This window comes from Motacilla alba, chromosome 6 (assembly GCF_015832195.1).
Source record: "Motacilla alba alba isolate MOTALB_02 chromosome 6, Motacilla_alba_V1.0_pri, whole genome shotgun sequence".
Classification (NCBI taxonomy): Eukaryota; Metazoa; Chordata; class Aves; order Passeriformes; family Motacillidae; genus Motacilla; species Motacilla alba.
Window position 1 is genome coordinate 28,980,714 of NC_052021.1, and position 12,233 is coordinate 28,992,946.

General features: G+C 41.8%; 1 protein-coding gene across 1 annotated transcript in view; it reads right to left on the bottom strand.

Annotated features, from left to right (window-relative positions):
- GFRA1 (GDNF family receptor alpha 1) overlaps positions 1 to 12,233 on the bottom strand; it is a 132,194-nt gene that overhangs the window by 42,852 nt on the left and 77,109 nt on the right. The window contains exon 4 of the mRNA XM_038140289.1: positions 7,001 to 7,340. Within this exon, the coding sequence (XP_037996217.1) occupies positions 7,001 to 7,340 (340 nt within the window). The remainder of the gene's footprint in view (positions 1 to 7,000; positions 7,341 to 12,233) is intronic.

Sequence of the window (12,233 nt, forward strand, 5' to 3'; positions counted from 1 at the left end):
TTCATGGGGGCACTGGCATTGAGCCAGCGTCAAACCATGACATCTACAAAACAAAATGGGTCACATTAGCCCTGCTGCAACCCCCACCCTGGCTCATGTTCCTAACCTGTAGTCTTCTTATTTCTTAAATTATACAGGCTGCTTTTCTTTTCCCCTTAAATTAACAAAATAAGAGTTCTCAGACAAAAGGAACACTCAGGGCAGTGTTCCTTATCGCTCTCTACAACTACCTGAGGAGGCTGTAGCAAGGTCTTCTTCCAAGTAACACATAACAGGATGAGATGAAATGGCCTCAAGTTGTGCCAGAGAAGGTTTAAATTGGGTGTTAGGAAAATCTTCTTCATAGAATGAGTTTTTAAGCATTGGAACAGCTGCCCAGGGAAGTGGTAGAGTCACCACCCCTGGAAGTAGTTAACAGACCTGCAGATGTGGCACTTGGGGACATGGTTTAGTGGTGGGCTTGGCGGTGTTGGGTTTATGGCTGGATTTGATGTTCTCAATGGTTTTCTCCAACCTAAGTAACTCTCTGAAGGATCACATACAGATACAAGTGACCCAAGTTTCTGGAGCTGAAATGGTCACAAGGACCTCACTCAGCTCACTGAGTCATTTTCTTAGAAAGAGACTAACACAGAAGCAGAGTATCTAAATACAGCCAATAAAACCTGAATCACTGGCATCCAAGTTTATTTTGTGATTGTTGCATGCTCAGACATTCACTCTTTATTCCCACTTCCACTTCTTCAGCCCTGCAGAGAGGTAATATGGAATATTCAGTGCCACAGGTTATTTTTAACCTGATCAGCAGAGGATCTACCTGACTGCAGGGATGCTGCCTGGAGAGTTTGAGCTTGCCTGACAAGGGACCTCAGCGTGAAATACTATCTAGTTACTGCTTCTTGGAGCATGAACTCTCTGCACTGCTACAGCACAAAGCCAAGGGAAAGCTGGGTGCAGGACTAAAACTGAGCCATTTTTCTAATTACTGTATCCTTGTGTCTCTCTTGCTTTTGGAGAAATGTCAATCACCCAGCAAGCTTTTAATCTGCAAGCTCCTCCTAAGCTGACCAGAGAGAGTATAAATGAGAGCCAGCCAGACAGTTCTGGGCACTGCAGAATGAGATCCATGCCCACTTCAAAAGGGACAAAGCAGTCTTGTTTTGCAGGATGTTTGGATTTTTCTGATTCCAAAGGGATTCATGGATATCTTATAAGGAAGAACTGCTTGATTCATTTTGAGTTTTATTCAGCTGGAAGAAATTTAAAGTTACCTTTGTTTCTGAGAGGGAAGGGAGAGCAATATTATGTCTATTTGCTCTGCTAACAGAAGACATCAAAGTAATGAATCATCTAAAGAAAGGGAAGAAAATAATACAATATTGCAGAATTTTCTATCTTTACTTTGCCTTTCTTGAAAGGTTTTTGCTTATTTTGCAGAGACTGCATTAATATTTTTTCCAGGCTAGCAGTTCCACACACACATATTCCACTACACCATCAAGTTTCCCCTGCAGAATACACCAGCTTCTCTCCCACCTCCCCTCAGACCCCATTTTTTGAATTTTCTGAACTGTCACCATGCCTCACTATTAGTTCATTAAAATGAATGAACACCTGTTTTGTCTTTTTTTTCCCACTTAAATAAATAAACCTCTAGCAATATAGAAATGTATGCATACATTTACATGCCTGTATATACAAACATGTATAAAAATCACTCTTCAAATTCAGGCTATGTGAGGTGAGCTGGTTGGCATGGGCCAAAAAGCAGACTTACAATTCTTCTGCCCCACTTGGTATTCTAGAGACACAGGAGCTCTCCTGAGTGCAGGGGCAGAGAGCTCAGGCTCACCTTTCTACACTGCAAGCATCCTCCACCTTCTGCAGGGTGAGTCAGGTTTTGCACCCACTCCCTGACTCAGTCTCCAAACACACAATGCAGGCACACCCTGCACTTCCCTAGAAATCAAGAGTGTCCTTTTCTTAATGTCCTTAACAGCATTACAGAAACCACACTGCTCCCCTGGTTTTGTAGAACCACAGTAAACTGATCATCTCAAGGAGCTGCCAGAGTGCTCCAAGCGCCAAATTGATATAAATGCCCCAGAGGGACTCAAACCCAGCTCTGTTCTCCCAAACTGTGCAATGCTACTGTGTCCTTCACAAAAACACCCACCAAGTGCCCTTTTAACATGCACAACTAGAGTCAGGCTGAGAGGGAGCACTCAGGCTTTTATCTGACCAACTGAATTGTCACCTAGATCAGCTCCAGGGCTCAGAAAGGGAGGCAGCACCTCTGTTTTCCCTCTCATTTGCTGAATTACAGATGATCACTGGACCGTGGCAGGATATTGAGGGAGGAAAAGCACAACATGCAGAGAAGCAGGTGAGGAGGCACCATAAGTGGCTGTAATGGAATTCAAACGTGTCAGAGAGGCGGTGAAAGTCAGATAATTGCAGGAAGATCTGGGAAGAGGAGATGAAAGGAGACTAAGCAAGGGGAAGAGGTAGGAGCGGAAAAAAAAGCAAGGGAAAAAAGAGAGAAATGAAGGAGAACTATAAAGAATAGAAAATGTGAAGAAAAGGGCAAATTTCTTTTTCACCTCTTCCATCTCCTCCTGCACATCCTTCCAGTGCACTGCTCCCTGTTAATCCTGGAACTGAGGATTGCTATCCTGGAACTGAGGATTGCTCCCTCCTAGAACAAGGTTGTGGGCTCCCCCCATCCTGGAGCAGGACAAAAAGGGCTGCCTGCACATTTCTAACATCTCACCACAGGCCTGTCACTAGTGCTGAAGCACGAGGGTGCAGGGTTTGCAGTCAGCAGTGGCTTTTGCTGCAGGAGCAGTCCACAGGACTCACACAGAGAAGCCACTTTTACCAACAGGTCCCAGGTGTAAAGCACCTGCAGATTTTCACATGCCTCACTGAAAAGGAGCACAGACACAGTGACTCCCTTCCCAAAGTAAATTATCATTAAACGTGTCTAACAGACTATCAAAAGGAAAATTATCTCCTTGGCAAGTTTCTGATGTTTTCAGGAAATGCAGCAAGCAGCTGAGCTTGTTCCAACTCCTCTCTGCACTGACAACAGTGCTTGCATATCCTCACAGAGTGCTCTGATCCCTGCAGAAGCAGACATCCTTCATGCAGAGCTGAATGGGGGGTTGCAACAAAATTGAGATTGGAAAGGACAGGTGACAAAACCTGGTCAAGAGGTAAGAACACACCAATGAAAGCACATTTATAAAGATTTGACTCTCTGAACACACAGTGCTGGAAACATTTTTCACTGTATTTTCAACGAGATGACCCATGTACTAGAACCTAATTGGATATTTCATTATTATCCTTCCCCTATCCCACATGAGGAACTTATTTAAGATTGTTAAGCATATTTTTCTGGGCTTTTTTCAGTGTCAAACATCTTCAGACAGTAATATGTACCTTTTGCAGAATTAAGGCAAAAAAATTAAGAAGACAACTGTCCTCTGAAATTAGTTAAGAACTAGTTTATGGCTATTTGAGCTTCAAAAATGGACCTCAGAGATCTGACCAGATTTTTTGAGTATAATTATTGTGAAGGACAAGAAACATGCTCCCACCAGTTTCTTTTATTAGCAAAAAGTTGCTGCCCTTCTTTTCTGATCTTTGTTGCACATGAATGGATTGACAGCATTATTTCAATAAATAATGTGTCTATATCATTATCATTCTGGTCAGTGTCTTCTGAATATATCCAGGAAAAAATCCTAAGTATTCAAATTCAAGACACAGTTTATTAAAAAGACCAAACTAATGACTCACACTTTCATTACTCAAGCAAAATAGTATTTGCAGTACTGTCAAATGTGATAGTGGCAAATATGAAGCACCCTGCCCTGCATTTACAGCAGGATGATATTCTTAAAACATGCCAGTCAACTTTCTGAAGACTAACTGTTAGCTGAAGTGATCAGATCACAAAGTTCTTTAGAAGTTTGTGCTATTCCAGGACATCACTGGTGAAAGTTTTCGATGGTACACTGACTTTTCTTAGAAGATTTGTTTATGCTCACAACAGAAAAGAACTCTAATGGCTTCTTCTTGGGTTTTTTTGCTTTTCTTTTCACTGAGCATTGACAGACATGCCTGAGAGACTACAATTGTTTCAAAGCTGGATATGGACTGGGGTACAAGCAGAGGCAGCAGACAAATGATAATTAAAGTGAACCATTCAGCATTCTGATGAAGTTGAAAATTAGGACTGTTTACATAAGTCAGAACTTATTTGCATTTTCTGACATTTCAGGTCTCTTTGTCCCTCAATTGAGAAATTCTTATATAACAGATTAATGAATTGAATAAAAAAATAATAAAAAAGCAAAGCATCCTGCCATTTTAGTGGTACCTGCAGTTTGGCCAGATTGTTTCCCTGTTCTTAACTCTTCTTCAAGAACAAATCTGGTGATATATACACCAGGATAAAGCTTTTAAAGAGTGTTCAAAACTGAATGTTTAAATACTTTACACAGGTCCAGCTGATATTTTATACAGAGTACAGGCAGATTCGAATCTTGCATTTCTGAGTAAGCAGCATTCATAAACCATTTTATGAACATATTTTCAGAAAACCTTTAGAACTTGTACCCCTTGTCTAAACTAGCATTATGAAAAGGCTTTAATAGGTGTAATAGGCATGCAAATAACAGCTTCTAAATTATCTGGTTTCACAGTAGGCAGACCATATTTTCAAATTATTCTGCCATTTAGATTCTCTGATTTCAAAATGAAATAGAAGCTATCAGAGTTAGAATTACATACCTATGACTACTGCTTTTAGTTATTCTAAACGTATCTGGAATTACTATAAGGACGGATATTTATCAGGGCCAGCAGTTATAATAGCAAGGAGATCTCCCATTTCTTTCCTGCCCTGCCCAAGTCCCTGTTTTCCTGCAGGACTAGGGGAACAAATCTCACCAATTTCCTGAAAGTGCACAAGTCACAGAGACAAAATGTCTTTCCCTGTCTGATAAGCTGGGACAGCTTTGGTGCCAATTCCTCCCCTCCATGAGAGCAGGGAGGGAAGGTATTAAACCACCAGCAGTTTAGGGAGCCCAGGAAGTTGTAGCACCATGTGAGGTGACCCTCAGCAACACACCAAGCTTGCTTTACCTCCACAGGACCTAAGTGCTGCTCACACTGAGTCTGCCCCAGACCCTGCAGGCATTTGCCCACCCACTCCCTTGTACCAGTGTTATCCCTCACCCTCATGGCCAAGTCTCACTGAGCCTTGGAAGAGGCTCAAAACTTTTTAATTTTGATGTTATAAAGCAAGGGAAGCCACAAATAAATCCATTTTCGTATCAGTGCTGGCTGCAACTTCAGGCAGAGATTTTACCAAGCTTTCCCCTGCAACATTGCAATGGACAAGGAGCAATACCAGACTCATGAAGTTAAATTAAACAAAATGCCATAAAAAACTTAACTGCTGAGACAACATTAGATCAAAGCTGACCAAAGAAAAACACAGTCATGAGAGAAGTAATGGCATTAATTTAACAAGTTAATCCCAGAATACTACAACCCAAATAACAGGGAGAAGTCTCTCTATAAAACTCTCCAATTTCATTGGCACTGTAACACACTGACAGTTTGGCAGAAAACACTGTAAAGATACTGTAACTCTGCTAATTAACAGGACCTGTGTACAGGGAAGGCAACACATAGAAGCAAAAATACTAATGGAGCAACATGGAAACCGAAAATACATTGTTCTGAGGCTTTCATAAACTGCAGCAGCATCAGCAACGAAGGTGCTGAATGCAAGTCAGACTGCTCTGATTACATCTGCTGCTGTTGTGGCTAGCAGGAAATGTTTCTCCAGATTCCCCCAAAGCCATGGAGGACAGGGCACTGCTCACCTCCTGCTCACCTCCTCACCTCTGAGCAACACTCAGGCACAACTGAAGTGCTACTGCAAAAAGCTTCAAACAAGCAGTGGAAATCTCATAAACAAACTTCAAAGTAAATATTTTACCAGGCATAAGTAAGTACTTATTAAGATTTAGATGGTATCTTCAGTGTCCTTGACATTTTACAATAGTGTTTATCTCCCTTGTTTGCTAATTCACAGAATTGGATAATCTACAAGAAATTTACACATTAGAAACGACCAGGATTCTCGGGCACGACTTCATAAACATGACATTAGCATAACAATGTTCTAATATAAACATACACAATGCTAAGTAGGAGCAAAGCATTTCCTGAGAGCAGAGGAGGGAGGGCCTGTTTGCCACTGAGTAAGCTCTGTGTGAGAACCTGCAGGGACCCCAGGAGGGGAAAGGACCCAGCTTGCCCCGTGGAACAGGGCTCTGCCAGAATACTCAGGGAGAGAGGCTGGGAATTGGGTCAGTGAATCAATGACCCCCAGCTGCATCAGCCCAACACTTTGCTCAGAGGAGGGGAGATGAGACAATTTCAAAGCTAAACCAGCTCTGTGAAGATAGTGGGATTCTGTCTACAATGTGAACTCATTTTTTTCCCAATTAATTAAAAACACATGAGTAGTCTGTGCATTGTGACTACTTATAAAGTCCAACATGAAGCTTGTATTCCCAATTATAAGTACTCACATGTACGATGAAAATAAATCCCATAATAACAAAAAAATTCTATTTTCACCTGGTCACTAATGGGACATTAAAATCATACTGAGACATTATTTCATAGAGACACACAACATTTCCAAAAAAAATCTGTAAAAATTAAACTGGGGGTTTGAAGACTCCTCCATAAGGAGGAGGGAGTAGCTGTGACCAGTTTTGGACACACATTGTAAGCAAATGAGGGCTTTTGTTACTCTGTTAAGGATGTCAGAGGCGTTTGCCTGTTTTCCCTGACTCATCCTTTTCCTTAGGGGGTACTCTGACCCTTAGTCCTGGCAAATCCATCAGCACCAAAAAAGTTCTCCCTGGTACCTCATTAATCACTCCCCTGCCGTGTGCTATCTTACCTGCAGATGTAATTCTTCTTGCAGGACTCTTGTAAATTCAGGCAGTTTGGTTTCTCCCTGTCCTCATATGAGCACACAGGAACAATAGTCTGCCGCCTCCTCTCAGTACAGGCTACGTCTCGACAGGAGCAGAAGAGCATCCCGTAGCTGTGCTTTGGGGGGACCTTGTCAAAAAATAGCCGGAGGGCCTTATGACACTTCCGCTTGTTACAGATCTCATTGGACGTGCTGCTGGTGCAGGGGGTTATGTAAGCAGATCTGAACCTCTTGCAGGTGTCATTTAGGTTACAAGCTTTGGCTGCATCCAAGCAATTGTTCCCCTTTGAAAGTACTGGCTCCACTAGAAAAAACAACACAACAGCAGTGAGAAAGGCGTCACATTTACACTTCGTGCTTTGCGGTTATTTCACTGTTAAGAGAGCCTGAATACATTTATTTGTTACATACAAAGCTTTCAGTGCCAGGAACTGGGACCAGTCCTTCTGTTTCTCGGGGTAATGGTTGAACAAGTGAACACGAGCATGGGCATGCTGTGAGGGCAGAATGCTGGTGAATAAATTACACTCTGGGCAGGCTGTACTTCATCTTCTTCGCAGCAGACATGCAGGGTGAGTACTGGGTAAGACTTGGTCTCACTAAACAGCTCTTAAAAACCCTGGTAAACTGGAAAGCATACGTCTGGCGTAAGAACACAGTGAGAACATGGGCTTCTAGCTCTGGTTTTGTAAAGGTTTGACATTTCCTAGTTCTTTACCTTGAACAAGTTAAATGACATGCCGTGCCTACCCCAGGTGACCACATTTAAAAGTAATCTGAGTATAGTGCAGAAAGTAGACATGCCCATTGCTACATTTTTGAGGTCTGAGGATGGTCCACCCAGAAAGGAAGGAAATCAGGTGCAGCCTCATGTCTGGGAGTTCTCTAAGGCCACTCACAAGTTCCATGCTTAGGTAAAACACTGTTATGAGATCTACAGATGCCACCTGAACCCCAGAAAATTTATCAACTTTACAAGCTTTGAAGAAGCTGACATAAAATTAAAAAGTGACTGTGAAACATTTTAAAACAAGGATGTACCTTTCTCTCTCTCTCTCTCTCACACACACACACACACACACTCTACAAGAAATTACAGGAAAAATTAAACTCAGATGTAAGTTAAGGCTATAATTACACATTTAATTTCTCAATACATTACCCAGATATTAAAACCCAATAGATGCTTTGCTTGAAAACTAAGGCAACTGGCATCAGATTGCAAAATTCAATTAAGAAAAATTGTAATGCTGCTTTGGATGTTAGGATTGCCAACATCAGAGATCCAAGAAAATACATTAATTTCCCACTGCTACAGAATTTGCAAGCTGAACAAAACATTTTGCAAGTATCTGAAATCTGCTGCAACCTCTTGTGGGGACTGGCCAAAGATAAAACATTTTAAATGATCCAAAGCTTCAAATTACTCTCACAAAAAGCTTTTTTTTACCTAGATCTTTCACCTTTACCCAGAAACTCAGTCCAAGGTCCTTCTACAACTCACTGCCACTCATCTCCATTCTCCTACCACGCTGCCTGCCATTCCCAGAGCAGGACACGAACCTTTTCTCTTTTTCCACAGCAGGAAAACATGGAGCAGCTTGGCTGAGATGCTGCACTGAGGTGCTGCAGTTGTTTGGAGCACACTGTGCCCAAGATGGGCCTTGGCTGCTTGCACACACTTCCCATTATTCAAACAGATCACCCGCAACTGTCCCATGCATCATACCTACCCAAAAATAACACAAAGCTAAGCACTATTAGATTTGTGTTTCACTCTAGCAGCGTGCTGCAGCTGTGTTCAGTGTGTTTGTACATTTAACCTTTGTAATTTAACAATCACACTCCAAGTCCTTCCCAATCTCAGCTGCTTGCACAACAAAATGGCAACTTTTGCATCTTATCTTCATAAATTACAAAACTGTAAATATGCAACATTTGACTATAAATTAAGATCCCAGCAGTTCTTATAAGAGCAGCCTACAACAGATTATGCAACCCCAGATGCAGAAGAGATGAGACACCCAAAACACAACCCTCTCATAAAATTGTAACATTTTTATATAAAATATTGTACTATATTAGCATACAACTATAATATTAACTATGAACTCTCCAAGTTTTTTTATATAGTATATAGAATTATATGTTTAGTACAAATATAATTACTATGTAATCTGCAGGGCATATAATTATGCAATATATGAATAGTATATGCTAATTACTATGTGATTGCAGAGTAATTACATGGTTATTTGTGCCTGGGAGTCAACTGCTGAATTCCACTATTTAAAACAAAATTCTGTGGAACAGCTCTGAATGGGGTACTGCAATATGAACAGACTTCAGCTTACAGTATTCATATATGCTGCTGCAGAATTAAAAAGCACTGTGAATACAAGCATCTCAAAAATCAGAAAGGACAGGTTAATCAATCTTTTTTCAAAAGGCAGAACATAAGCCAAGTCACTGACAGCGCAAACAGCAGTGAGAGTTATCTTGGGTGAAAGTTGAATTAGGTGCAAAATCTTCACAAACTACAGTTATGCATATTCATACCTGTCATTCAATTTATATCTGCCCAACACTCACATTCCTCTCTACACATCAACTCTGAACACAGCCTGATTTGGGAGGTTTTGTTTTTTAAACCGGCCCTGGCTGTAACGTGCCCCCTGCCTTTGCTGTTTTGATACATATGTCTCTAACTACTGTTTCTGGCATACCTGTAATATTATACAAATTATTTTTATCTTTTAAAAGCAAGACTAAATGTAGAAGAGGAGCATCAACTGCATCTGAATTAAACCAGACTGTCTAAACCAACTCTTCTCATTAATACCAACTTCTCTTAAGCTTATAAATCATATTTGAATGCAAAATTTACAATCTACGACACATTTAAAGCTTTACTTCTATTTCAAAAGTGTAGAATTATTCCCAAGTCCTGGGGTAACTACAAACAGTTAACAATACTGGGAGTATTCCTGAGGATTACTTATGCAGCAGTAATTTATAAGGTCAAAATTTCACCCAGCTTCTGTTCTGCAAAGCTTAAATTATTAAGACAGGCAGGAGTTTGGCTCTTACCAGGTACTGACTACTTTAAAAACAAATGGATCTTATCCAGGGCTACTTTTCATGCCAGAATCCTTTGAGAAAGGTTTGTGTAAGGAGATCCTTCTTCAGTTCTCCTCTCTCTTGGGGCATTAGGATATGGACTGGGGGCAGTCAGGGCAGGAGCCTGGGACAAGTAAAGATTTCTCTGCACCATTTCTCTGCTCTGATTTCTCAGAGCTTCCTCTCTCCCAAATGCGCTTTGCCTGGGCCCATTCTGGAAATCTCTGCCAAACCTCAGAGACCTCCACTCCTGCCAAATCACCAGAGAACCCGTGGGAAGTCACAGGTGATGAGTGGTGCCTCCTGGCTGGGAGCGAGGCGCTTTGTCCTGTCTGCAGCACGGGGCCAGGAGAGCTGAGCTGAGCTGGAAGCACCAGGATGCTGCTGCCTCCCAGCAGGAGCCTCCACCCAGCAGCTGGGGACGCTGCCCTGGTGGGGTGCAGGCAGAGGGATGGCAGAGCCAGGCGGAGGCAGGAGATGTGCCTTGGTGGCACAGCAGCAGTGCTGGGATGCCTAAACCCCCCCTCCCAGCAGGCAGCACAGCTCACACACAAACTGGGGCAGGACCAGGGGGCACTGACACTGCCTTGCCTTCACCTGCACCCCCAGCCCTTCTACTGCACATGTAAGATGAGTGGCATGTTTTCTGACCGATTTTACTGGTGAAAAAGCAGGCCTTGGACAGCAGTGCAACCACTTTGGCGTTTGTTACCTCCTGCATGCCTCCACCCTGGCCCAACATTGCTACAGCTGCAGCAGTCCTGGACTCAGCCTCCCACAGACCACGGAAAGGAGAGCCAAAAGGCCCTGTCTTTTATCCAGAGGTGCTCCTAAAGTCTTAACAGGGCTCCCTCCACCCTATCTTCCTCATGCTTCATCTTCTTTCACAGTCTCTCCACCCTCATCTTTCATTTTCCTTGCACCTCCATTTCTATTTCATTTCTACCTCCTGTGTCTCCTCCACTGCTGTTAACCAACCCCACAGTACTCAAAAAAGGATTCTCAATGGGTACTGGGAAATTCTTATTTGTGCTCCCACTAGACAGAAGGAGCACAAGGAATATTAGTTGTTCTGTAAGATTCTTATTAAGCAGCAAAATGGACATTTACTTTTCAATTTTCTTACAGCATATAAAAAACAATTTACTGAGGTTGTCATTAAAATTACCATTACTATTTGCAAGTAATTAGCATTAGTAGGTTTTCTAGTGGATATAGGGAAGGGAATGCTGTAAAGAGAGCAATAAATGCTAATGTGATGGAAGGCAAAATTACAAAGTGATAGAGGTGACCACATGGGTATGGGCCTACTCCAACACAGGTGCAGAATATGGCATTTAGGAACCAAAACCTGACCAAAATTAAGAAGAGAGCCATGATCCCACTTAAACAAAAGTAGTGCTGTGGGGTTTACCAATGTACTTTTGCTTTGTAAGAAGAGCAGATTAGAAAGTAAGGAAAGCATAGCAAATATTGTCATCTGTATGAAAATAGCATACCGTTTTCCTGGACAAATTATTTCTGATCCCAAATGGAAGAAAAAAAATAACACTGATAGTGTTATTCTGAAGCTCTACTTCTCTTCTGCTCAGCATTTACTAAACAGCTGGCCTATTTCAAACCTTTTCCATAATCTTGATAAGCAGGTGACTTAGTTTTTAAATTAAAGCTAATTTATTATCAGCTATGACCAGAGCATTCAGAATACTACCACATACAACAAGATTCTTGTTGAAATTACAGTTGATGGCAGCAGGTGACAAAGATGAGACTGATGCCTGTGAAAGGTACAACCAAAGCTACAGCAACAGAAAGATCTAAACAAACAAAACTGCCTAAAACGAGACTTCAGCTTCCTAAGACCAAAGCTGGAACATTTTACATTCCTGGTTAGTCATTAAGTCTTTGATCACACAAATTGCCTAGGTCCCTAGAATTCTTTTCTGAATACCCCCATAAATTTACTGGAGGAGGTAAATAATGTCTCCTCTCCAAGCCATTTAGAGACTGGGAACAATCATGCTGCTTAGCGTGAACCAACAGGCATGATTTGGAAGAGCTCATCTACCATGTTATG